We start from the raw sequence: 20,491 nt of genomic DNA on the forward strand, positions 1-20,491 counted from the left end.
GGCTGGGTGGCGAGCTGACGCTGGAGTATTCTCGAGCTTTAAAGCATCTGTCTGCAGTGCGGAAACAGGGCCGGCCCAAGCTTTAATGGGGCCCTAAGCAGATTCATTTGAGCCAACCCCCCCATACCGCCACCTCAGCCCTAGATGCTTCATGATTTAATAGGGAGACAGATATTGTGTAATACGCTGAAGCACTCGGGCCTTTATCCACCACCCAAGTGGCGCATATCTGCATTTGCTCAACAGTGGCAGCAGCAGCCAACAGCAGGAGCTGATTAATCTATTATCGGTGTGCCAGCTATGAAGTTCTCACCAATCCAGAAGCCAGCAGTGGAGCGTGGAGTCGGCTGAACGCATAGGCATGGGGCCGGAGATGATGATCCTGGCATCTGTATTCTTTAGCAGACGCTCTTCTCCAGAGCGAGTTACAAAAGAGCTTCACTGTTTACTGAAGAAGAACCTCAGCTAGTTAGAATAGACTAAAATTCAGATCCTCTAATCTTAGACTCTACTAAACACAAGTCAATATGGAGACCATAATACTCTACTCTACACCCAAGTGCTCTCAGAAGAGGAGGGTCTTCAGTCTGGGTTTGAGGACAGCGAGTGTTGGACTCTGCTGTTTGGACACTCAGGGGAAGTTCGTTCCACCACTTCAGTGCAGGACAGTAAAAAGTCTGGACGCTCGTCTTCCGTGGATCTTAATGGATGGCGGGTCGAGCCGAGCCGTACTTGAAGCTGGAAGGGCTCTTGGTGCAGATCAGCTTTTGACCGTCGTCATCAAGTACGGAGGGGCTGGCTGGTCCAGTCTTGGCTTTGTAGACCAGAGTCAGGGGTCTGAATCTGATGACCTGGGCAGCGTTGAAGACAGCTGCAGGGGTCTGATGGCGTGCAGAGGAAGACCAGCCAGAAGAGAGCTGCAGTAGCCAAGTCTGGAAGTGACGAGAGACTGACTGAGTTCCTGGGCGACTCTCTAGAGAGGAAGGGTGGAATTCTCCGGATGTTGTACAGGAGAAATCTGCAGGACCGAGTTACGTTTGCAGCATTACTTGAGAGCGATAACTGATCATCCATGATGACACCAAGGCTTCTGTAGATGGAGTGACCAGTGTGTTCCTATCAGCTAAACCTTTAGTCAACCTGCTGCTCAGGTCTGACTGTCAGCCCACAAGCTGTCCCTCCTTTGGGACTTGTGGGTGCAGCTCAGGTGTCACTTTATAGGGGTGGGGTGGAGAGGGTGTAGAATGGTCCGGAGCCGGGGTTAACATGTCTATGCACTTATGATTTTGGTCCACTTTTACTTAATATGTAGTTCGGTACTCAGCTATTATATTATCAGCACTGGTTTTACTGGTGTGTTACTGGTTAATTACCAGTCATTACAGATATATGGGATTATTAATTCCATTAAACCAATAAAAGTACAGCTTTAAGACGAATGCTAGTGCTGCTATTTACCTGTACTTAAATTCACTAAATGGACAAAAGTATTTGGACACCTGCTCATTCATTGTGTCTTCTGAAATCAAGAGTGTTAAAAAGAGCTGATCCTGCTTCTGTTGAAGTAACTGTCTCCACTGTCCAGAGAAGAATAATACTTTCTACTAGATTTTGGAGAATTAAGGCATTGCTGTGAGGATTTGATTGCATTCAGAGACAAGATGTTTGGATGATTGATCACCACCCCAACTTCATCATCCCCAACTCTCCAACTCTCTAGAGAACACAGCTCTTCCACTGCTCCACAGCTAAATGCTAGGGGGTTTTATACCCCTTTAGCCCATGCCTGGTGCCAATAGGTTCCTGTTTATGTTTCAGAGGGTCCTATTCTATTGGCAGTACTTGTCTACACCCAAACATAATGTGACTTTTCACCAACCTGTCCCTTTAACTATAGCATCTCAACCTGTCCCTCGCTTCCCTCACTCAGTTCAGCTGACCATCTGTCCCTCAGTCAGGCATTCTGGCTGCAGCTCAGGTGTCATTTTTAGAGAAAGGGATGGGGGTGTGGTGAGGTCCAGAGAGACAGGACAGGACCCCTGTCAGTTCAGTCCCAGTAGAGCAGAGCAGCACAGTGCAGGGCAGGGCAGTATGGTTCTCCACAGGGTGATCCAGGCTGCCCGTGAGGGTGATCTTGAAGCTCTGAGGGTCCTGCACCAGTCTGGCCACCTCAGCTCAGCCATCACTGACCCTCAGGGGGCCACGCCCGTCCACCACGCAGCCCGCTGTGGCCAGCTCGACTGCCTGCGCTTCCTTTTGACGGAGGCCGGTCTCCAGGGCCACTGTCGTGCCATGAATGGAGCCACGGCAGCACACGATGCTGCAGCAACTGGACACACTCAGGAGATGCGGTGGCTTCTGGGACATGGAGACTGTGGGATTGAGGTGAGGTGAGATGTGTGCAATATGGACAGAAGTATTGGGACGCCTGCTCATTCACTGTTTCTTCTGAAATCAGGGGCATTAAAAAAAGTTTCTCCTGCTTTTGTTGGAGTAACTGTCTTTCTACTAGATTTTGGTGGAGCCTTGCTGTGAGGATTTGATTGCATTTAGCAACAAGAGCGTTAGTGAGGTCAGGATGTCATCCCAAAGGTATTGGATGGAGCACCACCATCATTCCAGAGATTACAGCTCTTCCACTGCTGGGGGGGTTTATACCCCTTTAGCCCACGCCTGGCAATAAGCATGGTGGTTTATCCAGAGAGACCTATTCTATTGGCAGTATTTCTCCACAGGTGCAAGTTAAAGTAGCTAAATGCATTAATTACAAGGAGTGTCCACAAACATTTGGGCATATAGTGTCATTCTGCAACCATAGCAAGTAGCAAGGTCTTGGTTCTGGAGTCCTCCTGCCCTGCATAGTTTGCTGTAAATGGGACATCCAGCCTGAAACTTCAACTTCATGGTGATAACGAGATCCTACAGAGCTCCCAAACTGTTCAGGTAGCAAGATCCTGGTGGTGTAGAGCAGGGGTGGGGAACTGAGGGCCGATGTCCTACACACTGTTCTGATCCCCCTGCTCTGACATACCAGCTAAGAAAAAAGAAATGTACCACCAAAAATGAGCGAAGACATTGCAGAACCACTTTTGGATCCATGAAGAACCACAAACCTTCAGACTCACAAACTAAAAACCAAGCTAAAAGCGGTTCTGCTGTGGCCTCACTTAAGAAACTCTTTGGATCTCCTTTATTAAGCAGGAAAATCACCAAACTGTGCAGGCATGTGGCCTACAGCACTGGAGTTCTCCACCCTTGGTGTAGAACCTAATAAACACACACAGACTCCATTCAGATTCCTAGCACCAGCCTTTCTTCTTCCAAAAAAGCTCCTCCCACCTTTAAGACATCTTTGCAGTGGTGGTTTACCTTGACTTTAACTTGCCTGGAGATGATTGCAGCAGCACTGCAGGAGGTAAGCAACTCTTTGGCTGGAGTGAACCTTCAGTAAGCTCCTTCCTGAGTGTTTATGCAGGACTGTGATGCTCCTGGACTGAGAACCTCTACTGGTCTACCAGCTTATTTTCTTCATTTTTATAATAAATTTTGACATTTTTATAAATTACAGTTCTTGAAGAAGCAGAATTAGTCTAGAAAACACTGCAAAACATTATACTGTACAAAGGCTGCTTGCATGTTCATGAGTGGGTAGGACCAGCAAGCTTTTTGCTTGGTTTATAAGGATTATTTAAGAATTGTGAAATCTCATGTTCAATTTGTAGTGGTGAATGATATGATATTGATATTTTTGTGTATCATTCAAAATTATTTAATCAATACACAACATTTATGGCTTTATTCTATAAAACCTTAGTATTATGTTTTCATACATTTCCAGTCTTTAAGGCATTCATCTGACCACTAGAAACAGTAATATTAAACTGTAAATACAAAACACAACCACAAAAACACATTTTTACAAATAGTCGGTCGCACCACCTGACATTATTTGGAGGGTAAAATTAAAAACATAGTCAAAAATGACTTTATACACTTCAAAATGTAATTTCACCAATGAAACACACTGTCCTGGTCTCAGAAATATGCATTATGTCCAAAATGTATGACCCATTGACGGTGATGCTGTTAATGGTTCACTGGTTTTGAACTTTGGCTCCACCGAATTATAAAAAGGGGTGGCATCACCCCATTGTTTACTTTTACACATTAGTGTCATAAATAAGGAGCTTCTACGCCGCCGTTATCCACTGATGCATGTGCCATAATGCACCTGTTCAGGATCAGGATGGGGAAGGAGCCACAGCCCTGCACCTGGCCACGAGGTTCGGCCATGCTGAGGCGGTGCAGTGGCTGCTGTCTGCAGGGGGCAGCACCGAGGCAGAAACGGACTGCGGAGCACTTCCGGTCCACTACGCTGCTGCCAGTGGACATCTCACCTGTCTCAAACTGCTTGTGTCACACTCCCCAAGGTGAGACGACCACACCTGGACACCTGCACATGCATGCAAGTATTCAGCAGCCTCAGGTAATGTTCACAACCAACATCAGGACAGGATCTGGGATTTTCAGCACAATTAATGAATGGTCAACAGAATGGTCAGACTAGTTGGAGCTGACAGAAAGGCTACAGTAGCTCAGATGACCTCTCTGTACAACTGTGGAGAGCAGAAAAGCAGCTCAGACTAAACACCACCACCACCTCCAACCTTGAGGAGGATACAGAGCTCCACCAGCAGAAGAACCACGGCAGGTTCCACTTCTTTCATCCAAGAACAGAAAGCTGAGGCTGCAGTGGCTCACCAGCTCAACACTGGACACCTGAAGACTGGAGGAGAAGCGTCGCCTGGCCTGATGAGTCTGGATTGTTTGAGGAGCACAGATGGTAGAGTCAGAACTTGGTACCAATGGACCCAACCTGCTTTGTGTGAGCAGCCCAGGCTGGTGGAGGTGGTGGTGTAATGGTGTGTGCAAGTGCATGAGAGTGTGTGTGAGAGAGTGTGTATTGTCCATGCCCTGGGTAGCACACAAAGGCAGTCGCTGAGAGTCACGTTGAAGGCACTCTGGAGCGGTGCGTTAGTGATGCCAGGCCAGGGGGGGTCAGACATATGTTAAACGGATCCTCTTGGCTCAGAGCTTAATAATACATGAACTGCTTCCTACCTGCCACATGTCAGCACCTGTGCTTATATACTGGACCAGGCTCCACCCCTCATCACTCCCATGTCTAGTACCTATGATCGTCTAAGGCAGGTTGGGCTCATGGATTCATGCTGTTGGCTCCAAGTTCTGACTCTACCATCTGTGCTCCTCAAACAATCCAGACTCATCAGGCCAGGCTACGCTTCTCCTCCAGTCTTCAGCTGTCCAGTGTTGAGCTGGTGAGCCACTGCAGCCTCAGCTTTCTGTTCCTGGCTGAAAGAGGTGGAACCTGCAGTGGTTCTTCTGCTGGTGGAGCTCTGTATTCTCCTCAAGGTTAGAGGTGGTGGTGGTGTTCAGTCTGAGCTGCTTTTCTGCTCTCCACAGTTGTACAGAGTGATCATCTGAGCTACTGTAGCCTTTCTGTCAGCTCTAACCAGTCTGACCACTCTGTTGACCCCCTCACTGGATGCTTTTTCTGTTGAGACTGTTGTGCTGAAAATCCCAGATCTCTCGTTTGTCTCCATTCTGATATTTGATGTGAACATTATTTGAAACTTATTTGAACAAATGCTCTGGTCCAGATATTCAAATGACCTCCGCAGTGTCGTCCCCAGGCCTGTGGGAGGCACTGCAGCTAATACTGTTACAAATGAACACTCTGCCCCAGATCAACCAAAGCACACAAATCCTATGTACAGTACAAACCTTTCAGGTGTGTGGACCGTCAAATGGCCACCGGGGCCACTCCCCTTTACCATGCCTGTCAGGAGGGTCACCTGCATGTGGTGGAGTACCTGGTGAAGGACTGTGGTGCAGATGTACACCTCAGAGCCCAAGATGGCATGAGCCCCCTGCACGCTGCAGCGCACATGGGGCACTACAGCCTGGTGGTCTGGCTGGTGAGTCTCTCACATTTTTCACTATATATTTGACTGCACTGTGAAAGGTGTGTGTGTGTGTGTGTGTGTGTGTGTGTGTGTGTGTGTGTTTATTCTGCACGGGATGGAAATTCCTCTGTGGGATGCCCCGATAGGGAGAGATCCAGGTATATTTTAATGGATCGGGTACTGGCTATTTTAATCCCAATCCAGTTCCTAGTCTTTGTTTTTACCACGGCCTTCAGAGCGCCATCTATTGTCCTCAAGACGCCACTAAAGGACATTATCCCCAGCCGGCTGCTGTAGCAGCAGTGTGGACGTTCTCAGAATGAATGGTCAGACTAGTTGGAGCTGACAGAAAGGCAACAGTAGCTCAGATGGCCACTCTGTACAACTGTGGAGAGCTGACCATTCACAGAACTGCTTGCTCACCTTTCTCTGTTTATAAACCAGCACTGAAGAACCCGTTCAGAACAGAGAGGAGGCTAACGCTAATGCTAACACACACACACGCTATAGAAACCCCAATCACACACACAGCACATTCACTATAAACCAGTTACTACACACCAGTAGACCAACAACCACAGATACCAGTCCAGAGCGTGTACCACTACACACTCATACACACACACACACAGGAAGTGATCAACCCAGAAGTCTGATTATAGAATCTGATCCTGAAAATAAAAGATTTTACTGAAGCCATTAATCAGCAGCTCGTCTGATCTAAACTGTGGAGCTGGATTATTATTTATACACACAGAGACCAGATTGGATTGGATCAATATCGTCTGATACTCAGCATTAAGAGACTCGGATCGGATCAGGGGGATAAAATAAAGTGTTGTAAAGTTTATTAATTACACTTGCCTTGTACACTCATTGACCTTTTATCAGAAACACTCATCAAACACACTAATCAGCCATAACATTAAAAAGTCAAAAGTCAATATCATTGATGATATGGTTTCAGTGGCTCCTGTTAAAGGGTGGCTCTATTAGGCAGCAGGTGGATGGTCAGTTCTTGAAGGTGATGAAGGCACAAGGAGGCACAAGGGAGGCCTACACAATATTAGGCAGGTGGTTTTAATGTTTTGGCTGATCGGTACCTACGCCTCTGCTCCTCAGGCTTCCTTCACAGATGTAGACGTGTCCTGTCAGGATCAGAATGGGGCCACTGCTCTGCACTTTGCTGCCAGTGAGGGTCACCACCGCATCCTGGAGCGCCTGCTGCTGATGGGGGCCAGAGTTCTGCGGGACAGCTGGGGTGGGACACCTCTGCATGACGCTGCAGAGAATGGAGAACTGGAGGTGATGCACTCAGTGGAGGTGTAAAACATGCATGTGTGAAATTTGACCAATTGATTTGAAGGTGGGGATTCAAATGAACTATTATTATTAATAGTTATAATTATGAATAATTCTTTTATATAGATATTTTTATGTTTACTATGCAAATATGTTCTCCAGTCACATTTGTGGATTCAGAGTAAATAGGACTAATGGGTACAGCCAACCTGTATGTATTCCCACCCCATCACTAGTGAGGGTGAGACCAATACACACCCCCTCTGACACGTGCACAGCCAGCCACACCTCTCTCTCGAACTGCTGCTGATGCGACATCACCAGGCAACCACAGTCCACAATCCACAATCACAGTGACAGCCCGTTGGACCACCCAGGGCCCACTCATGGTGAAATTTTGCTAGCTCATAATTCATTGAACTTAAAGGTGCCCTAGAATAAACAATGAATAATCTTGGCCTGGTTTCATAACAATGAGAGTTTGGTAAATGAAATAGATTTCCCATGAACCAGAGCGGTAAAACAGGCCAATTGCAAAACCCCTACACTGTTACATCACAGTCCTGACTCTTTATATTAAGCTCAAGCTCAAGCATAAAGCTAATCCAGTCGACTGGCTACGATGTCTTCAGCTAGCTGAGCGCACACAGCACACCCCCATGTTTTGCACCTCGATTGTGATTGTAACTGATCCTCCCTCAGTGCTGCCGAGTCTTGTTGGGAAGCCATGTCAGCCCACTGGAGAAGGATGTGGACGGCTTCAGTGCAGTCGACCTGGCGGAGTACAATGGCCATGGAGACTGTGCCGCACTCCTGCGCTCCACTCAGGTGGGTTACGGAATTGTCTTCTGCCACAAATCTAGTCCGCTATTGATGATCTGGTCCCAATGGCACCTGTGCAGAGTGGATATGCAGGTGATGTGTTGGAAACAGGGTCAGGACATCTCCACCAAAACATCAGGCAGGTCCAGTATGCAGTGGTCAGTACCTACCTAATGTGCTCCAAGGAAAGACAACGGAGTCATGGGCAGAGTCAAGGCTCACTGATGCTCATGGAGGTCCCACCCACCTCATCCAACTTACAGGACTTAAAGGATCTGCTGCTGCAAAGCCTTTATATACGATACCTCAGCACCAGATGCCTCATCATTCCATAAATTATAATAGAAAGGTGTGAAAAGTATTGACACTCATTCCTCAGGTAGAAGTGAGTGGAGATACGAGGGTTTAAAAGACTTCTATAGAAGCTGAAGTATCGACTGAAGCTTTTTACTCCAGTAAAAGTGTAAAAGTACTGGTTTCAGAACAACTTCAAGTAGAAAAGTAAAAGTAATGGAAGGAAAACAAAGACTGAAAGCTTAGGCCGCGCCACAGGGGTCTATAGTGCACTCACAGGATTTATCTGGAGAGGGTTTTTATTGATGACGAGCCGGAATGAAAACTAAGGGAAATGAAATAGGAGACTGAGGCTGTTTTTAAAATGGAAGGAGGAGAAAGTTCAGATAATTGGGGGAAAATGTGAGAAGTAGAAGTAAGGTAACAAAGTATTTGTACCATTCACCAATAAATATTTGTATTTTTATCTTGATATCTTGGTGCTTTTGAGGGCCCCCTGGTGACGCTGGGGCCCTAAGCAGCGGTATAATTCCTGTATACCCTGGGCCGGCTCTGGAGCTTGAGTTTGGAAAGTTAGGTGTTTCTAATAAAGTGGACATTGAGAGTATCTCATTGTTGTAGATAAATGCAAGACAGCACAAACCTGTATGAAGCTCTTTGGTCCCACTTACCTCATTTCTGCCTGCAGTGACTCTATACTACCACCCACTGGTGTAATGTGGCATGTTATGTACTCCAAACTGCAACGTTGAGCTTTTAAACATATTGATCTGATTAAAATTTAATTAACTTTTTTTCAACTGGGGTTAATTTTATGTCATGTTCTGTAAAATGTAAAGATAATATGATGACCTTGTCCTGGTCTTCAAAACAGCCATATTCATCAGTGATCAAGGTCACACAGTGACAAAAGCGGTGGGCAGCCATTGCTGCAGCACACAGGAGCATGAAGGGTCTTACTTAAGGGGTGGCAAGAGTGGCAGTTTGCCGAGCCTGGGTATCACACCCACAGCCCGGTGCCCCAATGCTCTGGGTGTGTCCTAGTTCATGTGTGTGTGTGTGTGTTCACTACCACACACAGATGGGTAAAATACGGAGGACTTGACCTTTGCAGAACCCTCCATGCCCTTCTTTTGAGACGTTCCTTGAAGGATTTACTGGGGCGTTTTGGGTCATTGTCATGTTGCATGGTCCATCTGTGCTTCAACTCCCATTGTCTCACATTGTCCTCAAGCCCCTCTGATACAGTGAAGACTTCCTAGTGGATTCTGTGTTGGAGAGCTCTCCAGGCCCCTCTACAGCAAAGCAGCCCCAAACCATGACACCCATGACATTTCATCCTGTACTTCATCCTGACATCAACTGTGGCGTTGTTACCTGAAGGTCCTGTGATGTCTGTTTTGTGACTTCTTGTGGTCTGCTCTTGGGCTGAACTTGCTAGATGTTCGAACGTTGTTGTGTGGAGGATTTGATTGCATTCAGCCCCATGGGAGGGGCACAATTGCTACTCCAACTCTTCCCAATTCCAGAGACAGCAGGTCCACTGCTCCACAGCCCGATGGGCAAGGGGACCCTAGGCCTATGTGCTTAACTGTGTAAATGATTCTGGTATCTTCAAATTATGTAAAAAAACAAGGTTCTACTGATGCTGTAACATTAGTACCCTTCATACCTGACAGGGACCAGTGTTGGGGGGTAAACTGTGGAACGAATTTCTCAGTCAGGCGCTATCAGCTATCACCCCCACCCTCACTGCCTCAGCTCCAAAGCTGTAGAGCAGAGACATCCGAGCTCTGCCTTCTCAGGTGTCGCTGCCCTAAACCAGAGGGTTTGTCAGAGAGTGTGTTTCCACGCCTGTGTGTTTTGCAGTCTCTCTTGCCAAAGCAATCCATCAGGGGGCTGGCAGGCAGCTGTGTTGTGACTTCCTGCTAATGTAGGGATTCGGCCTTGTGTTCTCATTGGCAGGGCCTCCAATGTAAACGACCATGCAAAGCCCTTCTAGATAATAATCTGTTAGAAATATCATAACTGAGTGGATGTGTGAAATCATTGGGCCCCTAGATTCATATCTACAACCTTTACACTAATTAGCCAAAACATTAAAACCAGGTGAAGTAAACATTGATTATCTGGTTACAGTGGCACCTGCAGAACTGTGATGTTCCAGATGACTGGGTCAGGTCATCTCCGTATCTCAGCATGCAGTGCCTACCAAAAGTGCTCCAAGGATGGACAACCGGTGAACCGGTCATGGGCTCCCAAGGCTCATTGATGCTCATGTAGGCCTCACCTCACAACTTACAGAACTTACAGTATCTGCTGTAGCATCTAAAGGTGTCCAGATGCCGCAGGTATTCTTGTGGAGTCTATGCATTATGGGTTAGAGCTGGTTTGGTGGGATGAGAGGGCCCACATAATATGGGGAGGGAGGTAGTTTTAATGTTATGGCTACTTACATCCACTGCTGTCTGGGTTTTAAGGTTATTTTACCTGTGTACAGGTGCTGCATGGTTACAGTACAGCCAGCAGGGAGCGGTATAGCAGGCTCTCATTGAGGCTGTTAATGAGATACATTATAGATGATTGATTAGTTTTAATATACAATATGCATGTATATATTCATAATTGATCAATTTTATGTCATTATCTGTTCACATTACTGGACATTGGATAAACCTGACCCTAATGCACTGATCAGTCCTGGCTATTTACATTGAGTTGCTGTTAGTTACGTAATCTCCAGCACTCCGACCCCCCTCCGCGCCTGCCTTTCAGGCCTGTTCTGTACATACAGTGCGTCCACATGACTGGACCGGACACTGAACCCCACCGTTGAATTATTCAGCATCACCTCTGTAGAAGACCTCCCGTCTCAGAGCATTGTTCATACGGTGGGCACGCTCAGGCATTGGGCCATAGATTGACTGTCAGGTGAGAGTAAGCTGAGCTGCTCCTTCACTGGTCAGGATCTCCACCCAGGCTGGACCTGCTGCCCACTGTAAGTCCTTTCTGATCTCCTTCCCCAAACTTCAAACTGTTGTAGCGTTGATTTCATGATTGACACTTGAGCAGTGTTGGTATGGCTCTCTCCTATAGTAGCGTTCTGATGGATTACTGTTATTATTGAGAGTGACCGCCACACGGGACGGCTGTTTTTTCTCGTATTTGTCGTCAAGTAATGGGACAAATCAGAGGTTTTATGGGTTCTGGTTCTTTTAAGTGTTTCTTACTTGTACTTGTACTAGAAGGGAGAACCTGTCTAATGCAGCAGTGGTCACTGGGGGCTGCATCCACTGCATTTCTATACAACCTGCTGCAGGACAGTGACACTATACTCTATATACTAGTGACCTTGGCGGTACTGGCACAGTACTGCTTGTGGATATAGCATGTATAGCGCGTGTGTATACTGGATTTTCTTTTCTTATTTAATTAAATGTATCATCACTGATATGCAAATACCTCTCCAAAATGGAAAGTTCAGCACATTTCTATTGGTCCATTCCTCATGACATTCGAATACAATGTGAAAATTATTATTAGATTGTCAAATTATGCCAAGAACTTAAAAAACAGCCAATAAATATGCCTTCAGTTTCATTTGTTTTAGTAAATGACAGTAAAATCATTAAAACTTTTAAAAACTTTAGATTTTTAATGACCATAACATTAAAACCAGGTGAAATAAACAACACTGAGTTCTAGTGGCTCCATCTGTCAAGGGGTGGATCTACATATTAGGCAGCAAGTGAACGGTCAGTTCTTGAAGGTGATGAAGCGAAATGGAAAAAAATGGACAAACGTAAGAATCTGAGACACTGACAAGAACCAGACTGTAAGGTTCTAGATAAACGTCTGGGTCAGAACATCTCCACCAGAACATCAGGCAGCAGGTCTTGAGGTGGGGTGTTCTCAGTATGCAGTGGTCAGTACCTGCCAAAAGTGCTCCAAGGAAGAATAACTGGTGAACTGGTGACAGGGTCATGGGCTCCCAGGGCTCAGTGATGCATATGGGAGGCAAAGGCTAGAGTGTCGGGTCTGATCCCACACAGGAGCTACTGCACAATGCAATATCAGGTGGTTTTAATGTTGTGGCTGATCTGCCTGCTGCAGGTGGCCAGTGTCCATATAGGATAGCATTGCCAGTTCAATGTATATGCAGGACTGAGATACATGATGATACTGAGAAGATCATCACTACAGTATTATTAAAAATTGCTATAATTTTGTATAACGTAGTATAAAAATATCAAAAGTATTTATTTAATATTCGATATTATTTATTAATATTGTCTGATGAAGACGGTAGACTGTGTTCTGGGTCTGGCTGATTATGTGTGTGTTAGAGAGTGTGTATCTGTGGATGATTGCTGTAGTGTAGCAGGCATTGCCCTCCCTCTGTCAGACTGGGATTTGATCCCCCACATGGGCCAGAACACTACACCACTGAGTCACTTTAAATAAGTGTAAATACAGCCTTCGACCGCACGCGCTGTGTGGAGTTTAAGGCCCTCCATCACGTACAGGCAACCTGACCTGTCCGATACAGGGGCGGGGCTCTATAGGCGGCCTTGGTGTAGCGGAATAGGTGGAGGTGTACTGTACATGAAGACTGAAGGTTCAGATCCTGCACCCAGTTCTATATCATATCTTTAACCATGTCCAAATGTTTGCGGACACCCCTTCTATGCATGAATGCATTCAGCTACTTTAAGTTGTACCATTGCTGACACAGATGTGCAAATGCACACACACAGCTGGTCTAGTCCCTGTAGAGAAAGAAGTGCTGCCAATAGAATAGGACTATCTGCAGGAGAGTCAACATCATGACCACCATGCTGCCTAATGCCAGGCGTGGGCTAGTAGAGGGGTATTGAGGAGCTGTGGAGCAGTGGAAGAACTGTGCTCTCTGGAATGATGGTAGTGGAGCCTTCTTCTTCTCTGGACAGTAGAGACAGTTACTCCAACAAAAGCAGGATCAGCTCTTTTAATCCCCTTGATTTCAGAAGAAACTATGAATGAGCAGGCATCCAAATACTTTTGTCCCTATATTGTAGATTATTAATAAGCATGGCTTATTAAATCCTGGACTCACAACCTAGCTTTGTTTTTACCGAAATGAGGAAACAAACTGACGAAACAATGACTGAGAGAGTGTCCCAATACTTTTGTCCCTATAGTGTAAATGTACACTGGGCAGGGTCTTCTACAGTGTCATGCTGATGTGTGTTATCTAACTCCCTAACTAATTCCCTATGTTGTTTCTTAGCCTCAGGAGACAGTGGGCACTAACCTTCCCCCAGAGGTGATTCTCATAGAAGAGGAAAGGACCCCTTTCCTGGACATTACTGACCAGTCCAGTGACCAAAGCCCTGCTGCTGTGATGGAGATTAGCAAGGTAATGAATGAGCTTATGGCCATAAGGATGTGGTGGAAGGGGAGATTCATCTTGTGGAATCCAATGCTGTGAGAAATTGATATTTATATAAATAAATAAAGTTATAGACATAAAAGACATTAGAAAGTCCACCAGGGAAATGAAGCAGATGGACATGCTGTAAAAGATCAGGCATATTCCGAATCCCTGTGTTTCTGGTGTGGTCTCAGCAGCCGGTGAAGGAGGTGCCTCCTCAGCCTCGCATCTCCCAGACATGTCCTGACCTGTCTTCTGCACACAGTTCCTTCACACCATCTGCCAGAGCTGGAGCCGGCTCCATCCAACATGTGCAAGTAGCCTCTGCAGGTGAGGACCTATAGTGTACTACAATGAGTCATTATATTAATAATAATAATAATAATAATAATAATAATAATAATTATTATTATAATCTTTAACCTTTTTATTATCCCTGTAGTTCTTTTGACCCCTGTCTAAATGTGGCCCTTTTCACTTAATAACAGCTCTCTGGAGCAGATCAACATCATGACCCTATTGACACCATGCTGCCTAACGCCAGGCATGGGCTAGTAGAGGGGTATAAAGCCCCCCCAGCATTAAGGAGCTGTGGAGCAGTGGAAGAGCTGTGTTCTCTGGAATGATGGTGGTAGAGCTTAATTCAGTACTTTTGGGATCAGTTTGAGGATGATGAGTTGGGGTGTTGATCATCATCATCCAACATCCTGACCTCACTAACTCCCTTGTCGCTGAATGCAACCAAATCCTCACAGCAATGCTCCTCCTCCAAAATCTAGTAGAAAGCCTTCTTCTCTGGACAGTAGAGACAGTCACTCCAACAAAAGCAGGACCGGCTCTTTTTAGCCTTGATTTCAGAAGAAACTATGAATGAGCAGATGTCCCAATACTTTTGTCAAAATAGTGTATTGAAATGAACAGAATCTGAGGAGAAAACCCTGGTTTTGCAAGTTAACAGTGAACTGAACTCAGCTTACATGTGTTTGCTTTTACAGTCGTGTCTTCACTTAACGCTGTGAAGCAGCTTGAGGAGAACGATGCACTGATGTCTCAGATACAGTCCATGAGGTCTTGGAGACATGCGGGAATGACTGCGGTCTTCACTGGACACACCGTAAACTCCTTTATTATCTCTAACAACTGTAGGATCTCTTGATTGACGGCTGTTGACCTGCATGTCAATAAATGATGGGGTTGGGTTTACAGGCCAGGGTTCTCTCAATGAACCCAGCAATTAATCTAGTACTCTTGATTCATGTCATCCTATTCTGATGCTTGACTATATGTCCAAATGTTTGTGGACACCCCTTGTAGTAGACACACAGCTGGTCTAGTCCCTGTGGAGAAGTACTAACACCAGTGGCCAATAGAATAGGACTCTCTGGAGCAGATAAACATCATGACCCTATTGGCTCCATGCTGCCTTATAATGCCAGGCGTGGGCTAGAGGGGTATAAAGCCCCCCAGCATTAAGGAGCTGTGGAGCAGTGAAAGAAGTGTGTTCTCTGGAATGATGGTGGTGGTGCTCCATCCAGTACTTTTGGGAATGGGATTTGAGTTTGGGAGTTGGAGATGATGAGGTGGGGTGGTGATTAATCATCCAACATCCTGACCTCACTAATGCTTTTGTCGCTGAATGCAATCAAACCCTCACAGCAATGCTCCTCTTACAAAATCCAGCAGAAAGTCTTCTTCTCTGGACAGTAGAGACAGTTACTCCAACAGAAGCAGGATCAGCTCTTTTAATCCCCTTGATTTCAGAAAAAACAGTGAATGAGCAGGTGTCCCAATACTTTTGTCAATATAGTGTATTTCATTAATTAGCATGGCTAATGTCTGGACTTGCTTTTACAGAAAGGAGGAAACGAACTGGTTGTAATCCCAATGGAGGAAGCGAATCCCGCAGACATCGATTCTCTGGTTCCTACCCACGACGAGCACGGGAAGCCTATCGCTGAGTGGAAGAGGCAGGTGATGGTGCGTAAGCTTCAGGCACGACTACAGGACAATGAAGGCCAACAGCAAAAGGTAAACACTGCCATCTCCAAACCGCCACCTATCCAACGTAATGCTGAGTTTTCCCAGTGTTAGCTACAGCAAATTCCACTCAAAACACAAACATACACACACACACACACACACACTATACACACTGTAGACACTGTCACACACTGTCCCCTATCTCATGGACTGGGATACTGTCAACCACTGCAATCTTATGCATGTCATAATGTAGCTTAGTGGTTTAGAGGATGAGAGGGGCCCATCTCTACTGTGGAAGATACAGGGCCTAGGCCTAATTTTGGAAATTAGGGATGTCCTTATCCAAACCAGTGGAGACTCAAGGCTGATACAGGCATATTGCTGGCTGGAACACAGTGGTAAAAACAAAGGATAGCCAACACTCGATCCAATTGCGATTCTTTCTTTCGTTTTTTACCACTGTGTTCTATTCAATATAATTACATTTTTATTAATTTAGACTTTTAATAACAAATGTTGTCATAAAGCAGCTTCACAAAGATCCAGGCCTCTTTTGAGCAAGTTAGTGGCAACAGTGGCAAGGAAAAACTCCCTCAGGTCTAGAGGAAGAAACCTTGAGAGGAACCAAGACCCAAAAGAGGAACCCTTCCTTCCCTTTGAAACCGTATCAGAATAAAAATCAAAACAGGAATAAAAACAACAATAAAACTAAACTGAATTAAGAAAAAGTGTGAGTGAGATGATAAAGTCCTGCAGGTAAACAGTCAGAAGCAGAGTCCTGCAGTGAGGTGAGCATGAGTCAATGCGAGGCCCCAGAGCAGGACAGCGGGCAGGAGCGTTGTGGAGATCCAGGTCAGGTGGAACCAGGATGGAACAGTTCCAGTTCCTGGATCCGGAAATCTCAGTACATGAGAAAGAGAGAGAGAGAAATCAGAATAGAGGGAAAAACACAAGGGGTCAGGAGGTGATGATATAGCACATGGGGTAATATAGCGTGATAGGATCCAATCAATGGACTTGTTTCAGCAGCAGGCAGACAGCAGGGGGCAGCTCAGCACATAGGGGAGGTGTTCTGATGTTTAGGAGTATGAACAGACTGACGTATGGCCAGTATACATACAAGCTCCATCAGCAAGGAGAACAGTACAGTGCACTGATGGATTCTCAGAAAGCTTGAGGTCCCGAACACCACTGGGAAGTTTATTCCGGAGTTGGGGAGCCTTATAGAAGAAAGCTCTTCCTTCAACGTTGATTCTCCTAAAGCGAGGAACTGACAGAAGGCCTCGAACTCAAGGTCTTGAGTCGCCACTGGTTTGGATAAGGACATCCCAAATTTGTCCTCTAGGCATCATTAAAATACATTATTCCCAGCTTAAATACAAGCCTTTGCATTACTAAGGGTGTCCAAACTTTTGAATACCCCCCCTGACCTTTAGATTTTTGTTATTTCACATTTTTTAAATGTAGCTGTGGATCCAGTTCTTCAGTACTTCAGTATTGTGATTCTTTCATTCCTGCCAGGATAACGGCGACAAATGTATGGACGGCTGGAGATACTCAAAGATCCACGATGCTATTTTGGGCCCCTTCGGTGAGCTGCTAACAGAGGACGACTTGGTGTACCTGGAGGGTCAGATTGAGACCGTTTCACTTCAGAAGAAGTGCCAGGCCTACGAACTGGAGTTAGCCCGTCTGGTTGAGGAACTGCGAGTTATCCTCCCGACTCCGATCGTCAATATCACTGTCAATACTCGCCAGCTGCCAGATACAGTGGACTCTCTGGCCCTGCCGGTGTGGTGCAGCCGCATTTCAGGCATCGTAAAGAGCATGAGCCTGCTTCTGAACAACCTTGCCGAGAGAAATGGAGAATCGGAGGACGGCATCTGTAAGATCCCCAACAAAGAACTGGCTTCCGTCTTCGCTGTGCAGCCAGAAAGACAAAGCTCTGTCCGGGGCAGAAGGGAGAAGGTGGAGATGGAGATTCAGATGTCTGGCGTTTCCGTGCGAAATCTGAGGTCCAATTTCGAAGGTCAGATAGGAAAGATTTACCCGTTCTCTGGGTTGTCAAACAACCTATCCAAGTCCACCTCCAGCACTAAAGAGCAGACGAACAATTCCAGCTGCCCGGTGAGTGTCGTCCAAGACGCCGGTGTCCTCAACGGCAACAGCGATGTCCTCAAGGAACCAGCTAAAGTGATGGAGACCACCAGCTTGCGCAAAGAGCGGATCGTTGTCCTGTTCTTAAGCCACTGGAAGAAGTCAGCCTACGCTATCTCAATGCGAGCCAGACTGAGGCAAGACATCGACACGCAGAGATCCGCGGAGAACTACCTCAAGAACCACACCACGACATCTCCAGTTTCCCCGACGAGGAACGGCTCATTGTATCACCTCTATAAACAAAGGATGGCTATCGGCAAGATGATTCATAACTGGAGGGCCATCACCTTGGGAGTTCCCTCTCGCCAGATTCGGAGCCTCCGGAGAAAACGGATCACCTACTCCCCGGAGCACTTCTTGCCACGAGTGGACGGTGCCCCCGTGTCATACGACAGCCTGACTCTCGACCTCTTCATGCTGGGCTATTTCCACATCCTGGAGCAGGACCTGCCTGCTGAAGAGAGGAAGATGAGGCACCTGCTCTGCTTTGAGGTCTTCGACCATATTGGAGCGTTCCCCTGGGAAACAGTGAGGGAGTTTCATCGAGCCGTGCTGAGAGACATCGAAGCTGGAGAGCGGGACTGGAAGGACGGGTTTGAAGACGTCAAGGCCCAGTTCTTCGGGACGAAAAGGGTCCCTGCATCCTTGAAGCCTCAGACGGCCGCTGGGGTTAAGGCGGATGGGAACACGGCGCAAAACGGCATGGTCCACAAGGCAGGTGGGAACACGGACTTCTTGTGTTTCAACAATGATGAGATCTGTAAGTACATCGACCGTAGTTTTGCCTTCTGGAAGGAGAAGGAAGCTGAGCTGTTTGACTTTGAACGCTAGTGCTGTTTGCGTGTGGTTGCTCTGTTGTGGGAATAGCAGGTCCTAGTGGACCGGATTTGAGCTGCAGATGATCTGTGTGTTTTTACTGAGACTCTGAAGGTTAGTAAGAATGTCTCTTAGTCACTGAATGCTGCTCCGTTCTTCTACCATTCTTTCTTGCTACACCAGCTCAAGCTGGTTAAGCTGGTCCACTAGCAGGACCAACCTGACCAACCTTGCCAGGCTTGTCTGACCAAGCACTCTATACAGGACCAGCATGACAATCATGACCAAACTGGTTGATCAGCATAACCAGTATTACTATCAGGACCAAGATGGTTGACCTGCTTATCCATTGACCAGCATAGGATATCTTTTCATTTGAGTTTAATGGTTCAGCTGGTCTAGCAGCAGGACCAACCTGACCACCCTTGCCAGGCTTGTGCACTGTCAGGACCTGTACTGGTTGACCAGGATGACCAAGCACCCTATACTGGACCAGCATGACAATCATGACCAAGGTGGTTGACCATCATGACCAAACTGGTCGACTAGTATGACTGTCAGGATCAAACTGGTTGACCAGTATGACCATCAGGACTAAACTGATTGACTAGTTTGACCAAGCATGTTGACCGGCATGACCATTAGGACTAAATTGGTTGACCCGCATGACCATCAGGACCAAACTGATTCACCAGTCTGACCAGGCTTGTTTACAATCTTGACCAGTATAACAATCATGACCAAGCTGATTGACCAGCATGACCAGTATTACTATCAGGACCAAGATGGTTGAATAGTATGACCAAGCTGATTGACCTGCATGATCAAGGTGGTTGACCCGCATGGCCTGCAGTAAGACTATCATGACCAAACTGGTCGACTAGTATGACCGTCAGGACCAAACTGGTTGACCAGTCTGACCAAGCACCCTATACTGGACCAGCATGACAATCATGACCAAGCTGGTTGACCATCATGACCAAACTGGTTGACCCGCATGACCGTCAGGACTAAACTGGTTCACCAGTATGACCAAATTTGTTTACATGCTTGACCAGTATGACCATCATGACCAAGCTGATTGACCACCATGACAGTCAGGACCAAACTGGTTGACTAGCAACCACCTGACTGTGCCTGTCCACCAGTATAACCAGTGTGGCCAAACTGGTCAACCAATATGACCAGCTTGATGTCCCGCTTGGTTAAGCTGGTCATGCTGATAAACCAGCCTGTCCATCACACTCAAATGAAAACACACCCTCTTCCGGTCAAGAGCTAAGCTGTTTTTCTTACCAGAGTAGGATGACCACCTGGATGAGCAGCTTTTCAACCTCACTGACCATCAAAGACCAGCTTAGACCATCTGAAACCAGCCACCAGCAGAATCTGGTCTTGATCTGGATATTCCAGTAGAGTATAAATCTAGCAGGTCAGTGAGGGACAGTCTAGTAAAATGTGGTGGGTGTGTGTGTGTGTGGGGGTGGTGTGGGTGTGTGTGTGTGTGTGTGTGGGGGGGGGGGGGTTGATACAACTTATGAATAATGAAACAGATGTAAATTCAGCCAAAATAGAAGCACACTTCATGAATCCACAGGTACGTCATTTTGATATGCTGTTTTCTCTCGAATAAACTTCCAGTTTGTCTGAAATACAATATTTGAATAATTTGGTGTATTTTGTATTTGTGGTCACTGAAGAATGGTTTATTGTC

At 46.4% G+C, this 20,491-nt stretch overlaps 1 protein-coding gene across 1 annotated transcript; it reads left to right on the top strand.

The window, feature by feature from the left end:
- The first annotated feature begins 2,044 nt into the window (after window positions 1-2,044).
- espnlb (espin like b) lies at window positions 2,045-20,233 on the top strand. Its single transcript, XM_072691348.1, has 10 exons — window positions 2,045-2,385; window positions 4,240-4,430; window positions 5,813-5,999; window positions 7,110-7,292; window positions 7,992-8,117; window positions 13,675-13,803; window positions 14,013-14,148; window positions 14,814-14,932; window positions 15,673-15,846; window positions 17,323-20,233. The coding sequence occupies exons 1-10, from the start codon at window positions 2,092-2,094 to the stop codon at window positions 18,790-18,792; spliced, it is 3,009 nt and encodes a 1,002-aa protein (XP_072547449.1). The 5' UTR covers window positions 2,045-2,091; the 3' UTR covers window positions 18,793-20,233.
- The last annotated feature ends 258 nt before the right edge of the window (window positions 20,234-20,491 follow it).

This window comes from Salminus brasiliensis, chromosome 11, assembly GCF_030463535.1.
Source record: "Salminus brasiliensis chromosome 11, fSalBra1.hap2, whole genome shotgun sequence".
NCBI lineage: Eukaryota > Metazoa > Chordata > Actinopteri > Characiformes > Bryconidae > Salminus > Salminus brasiliensis.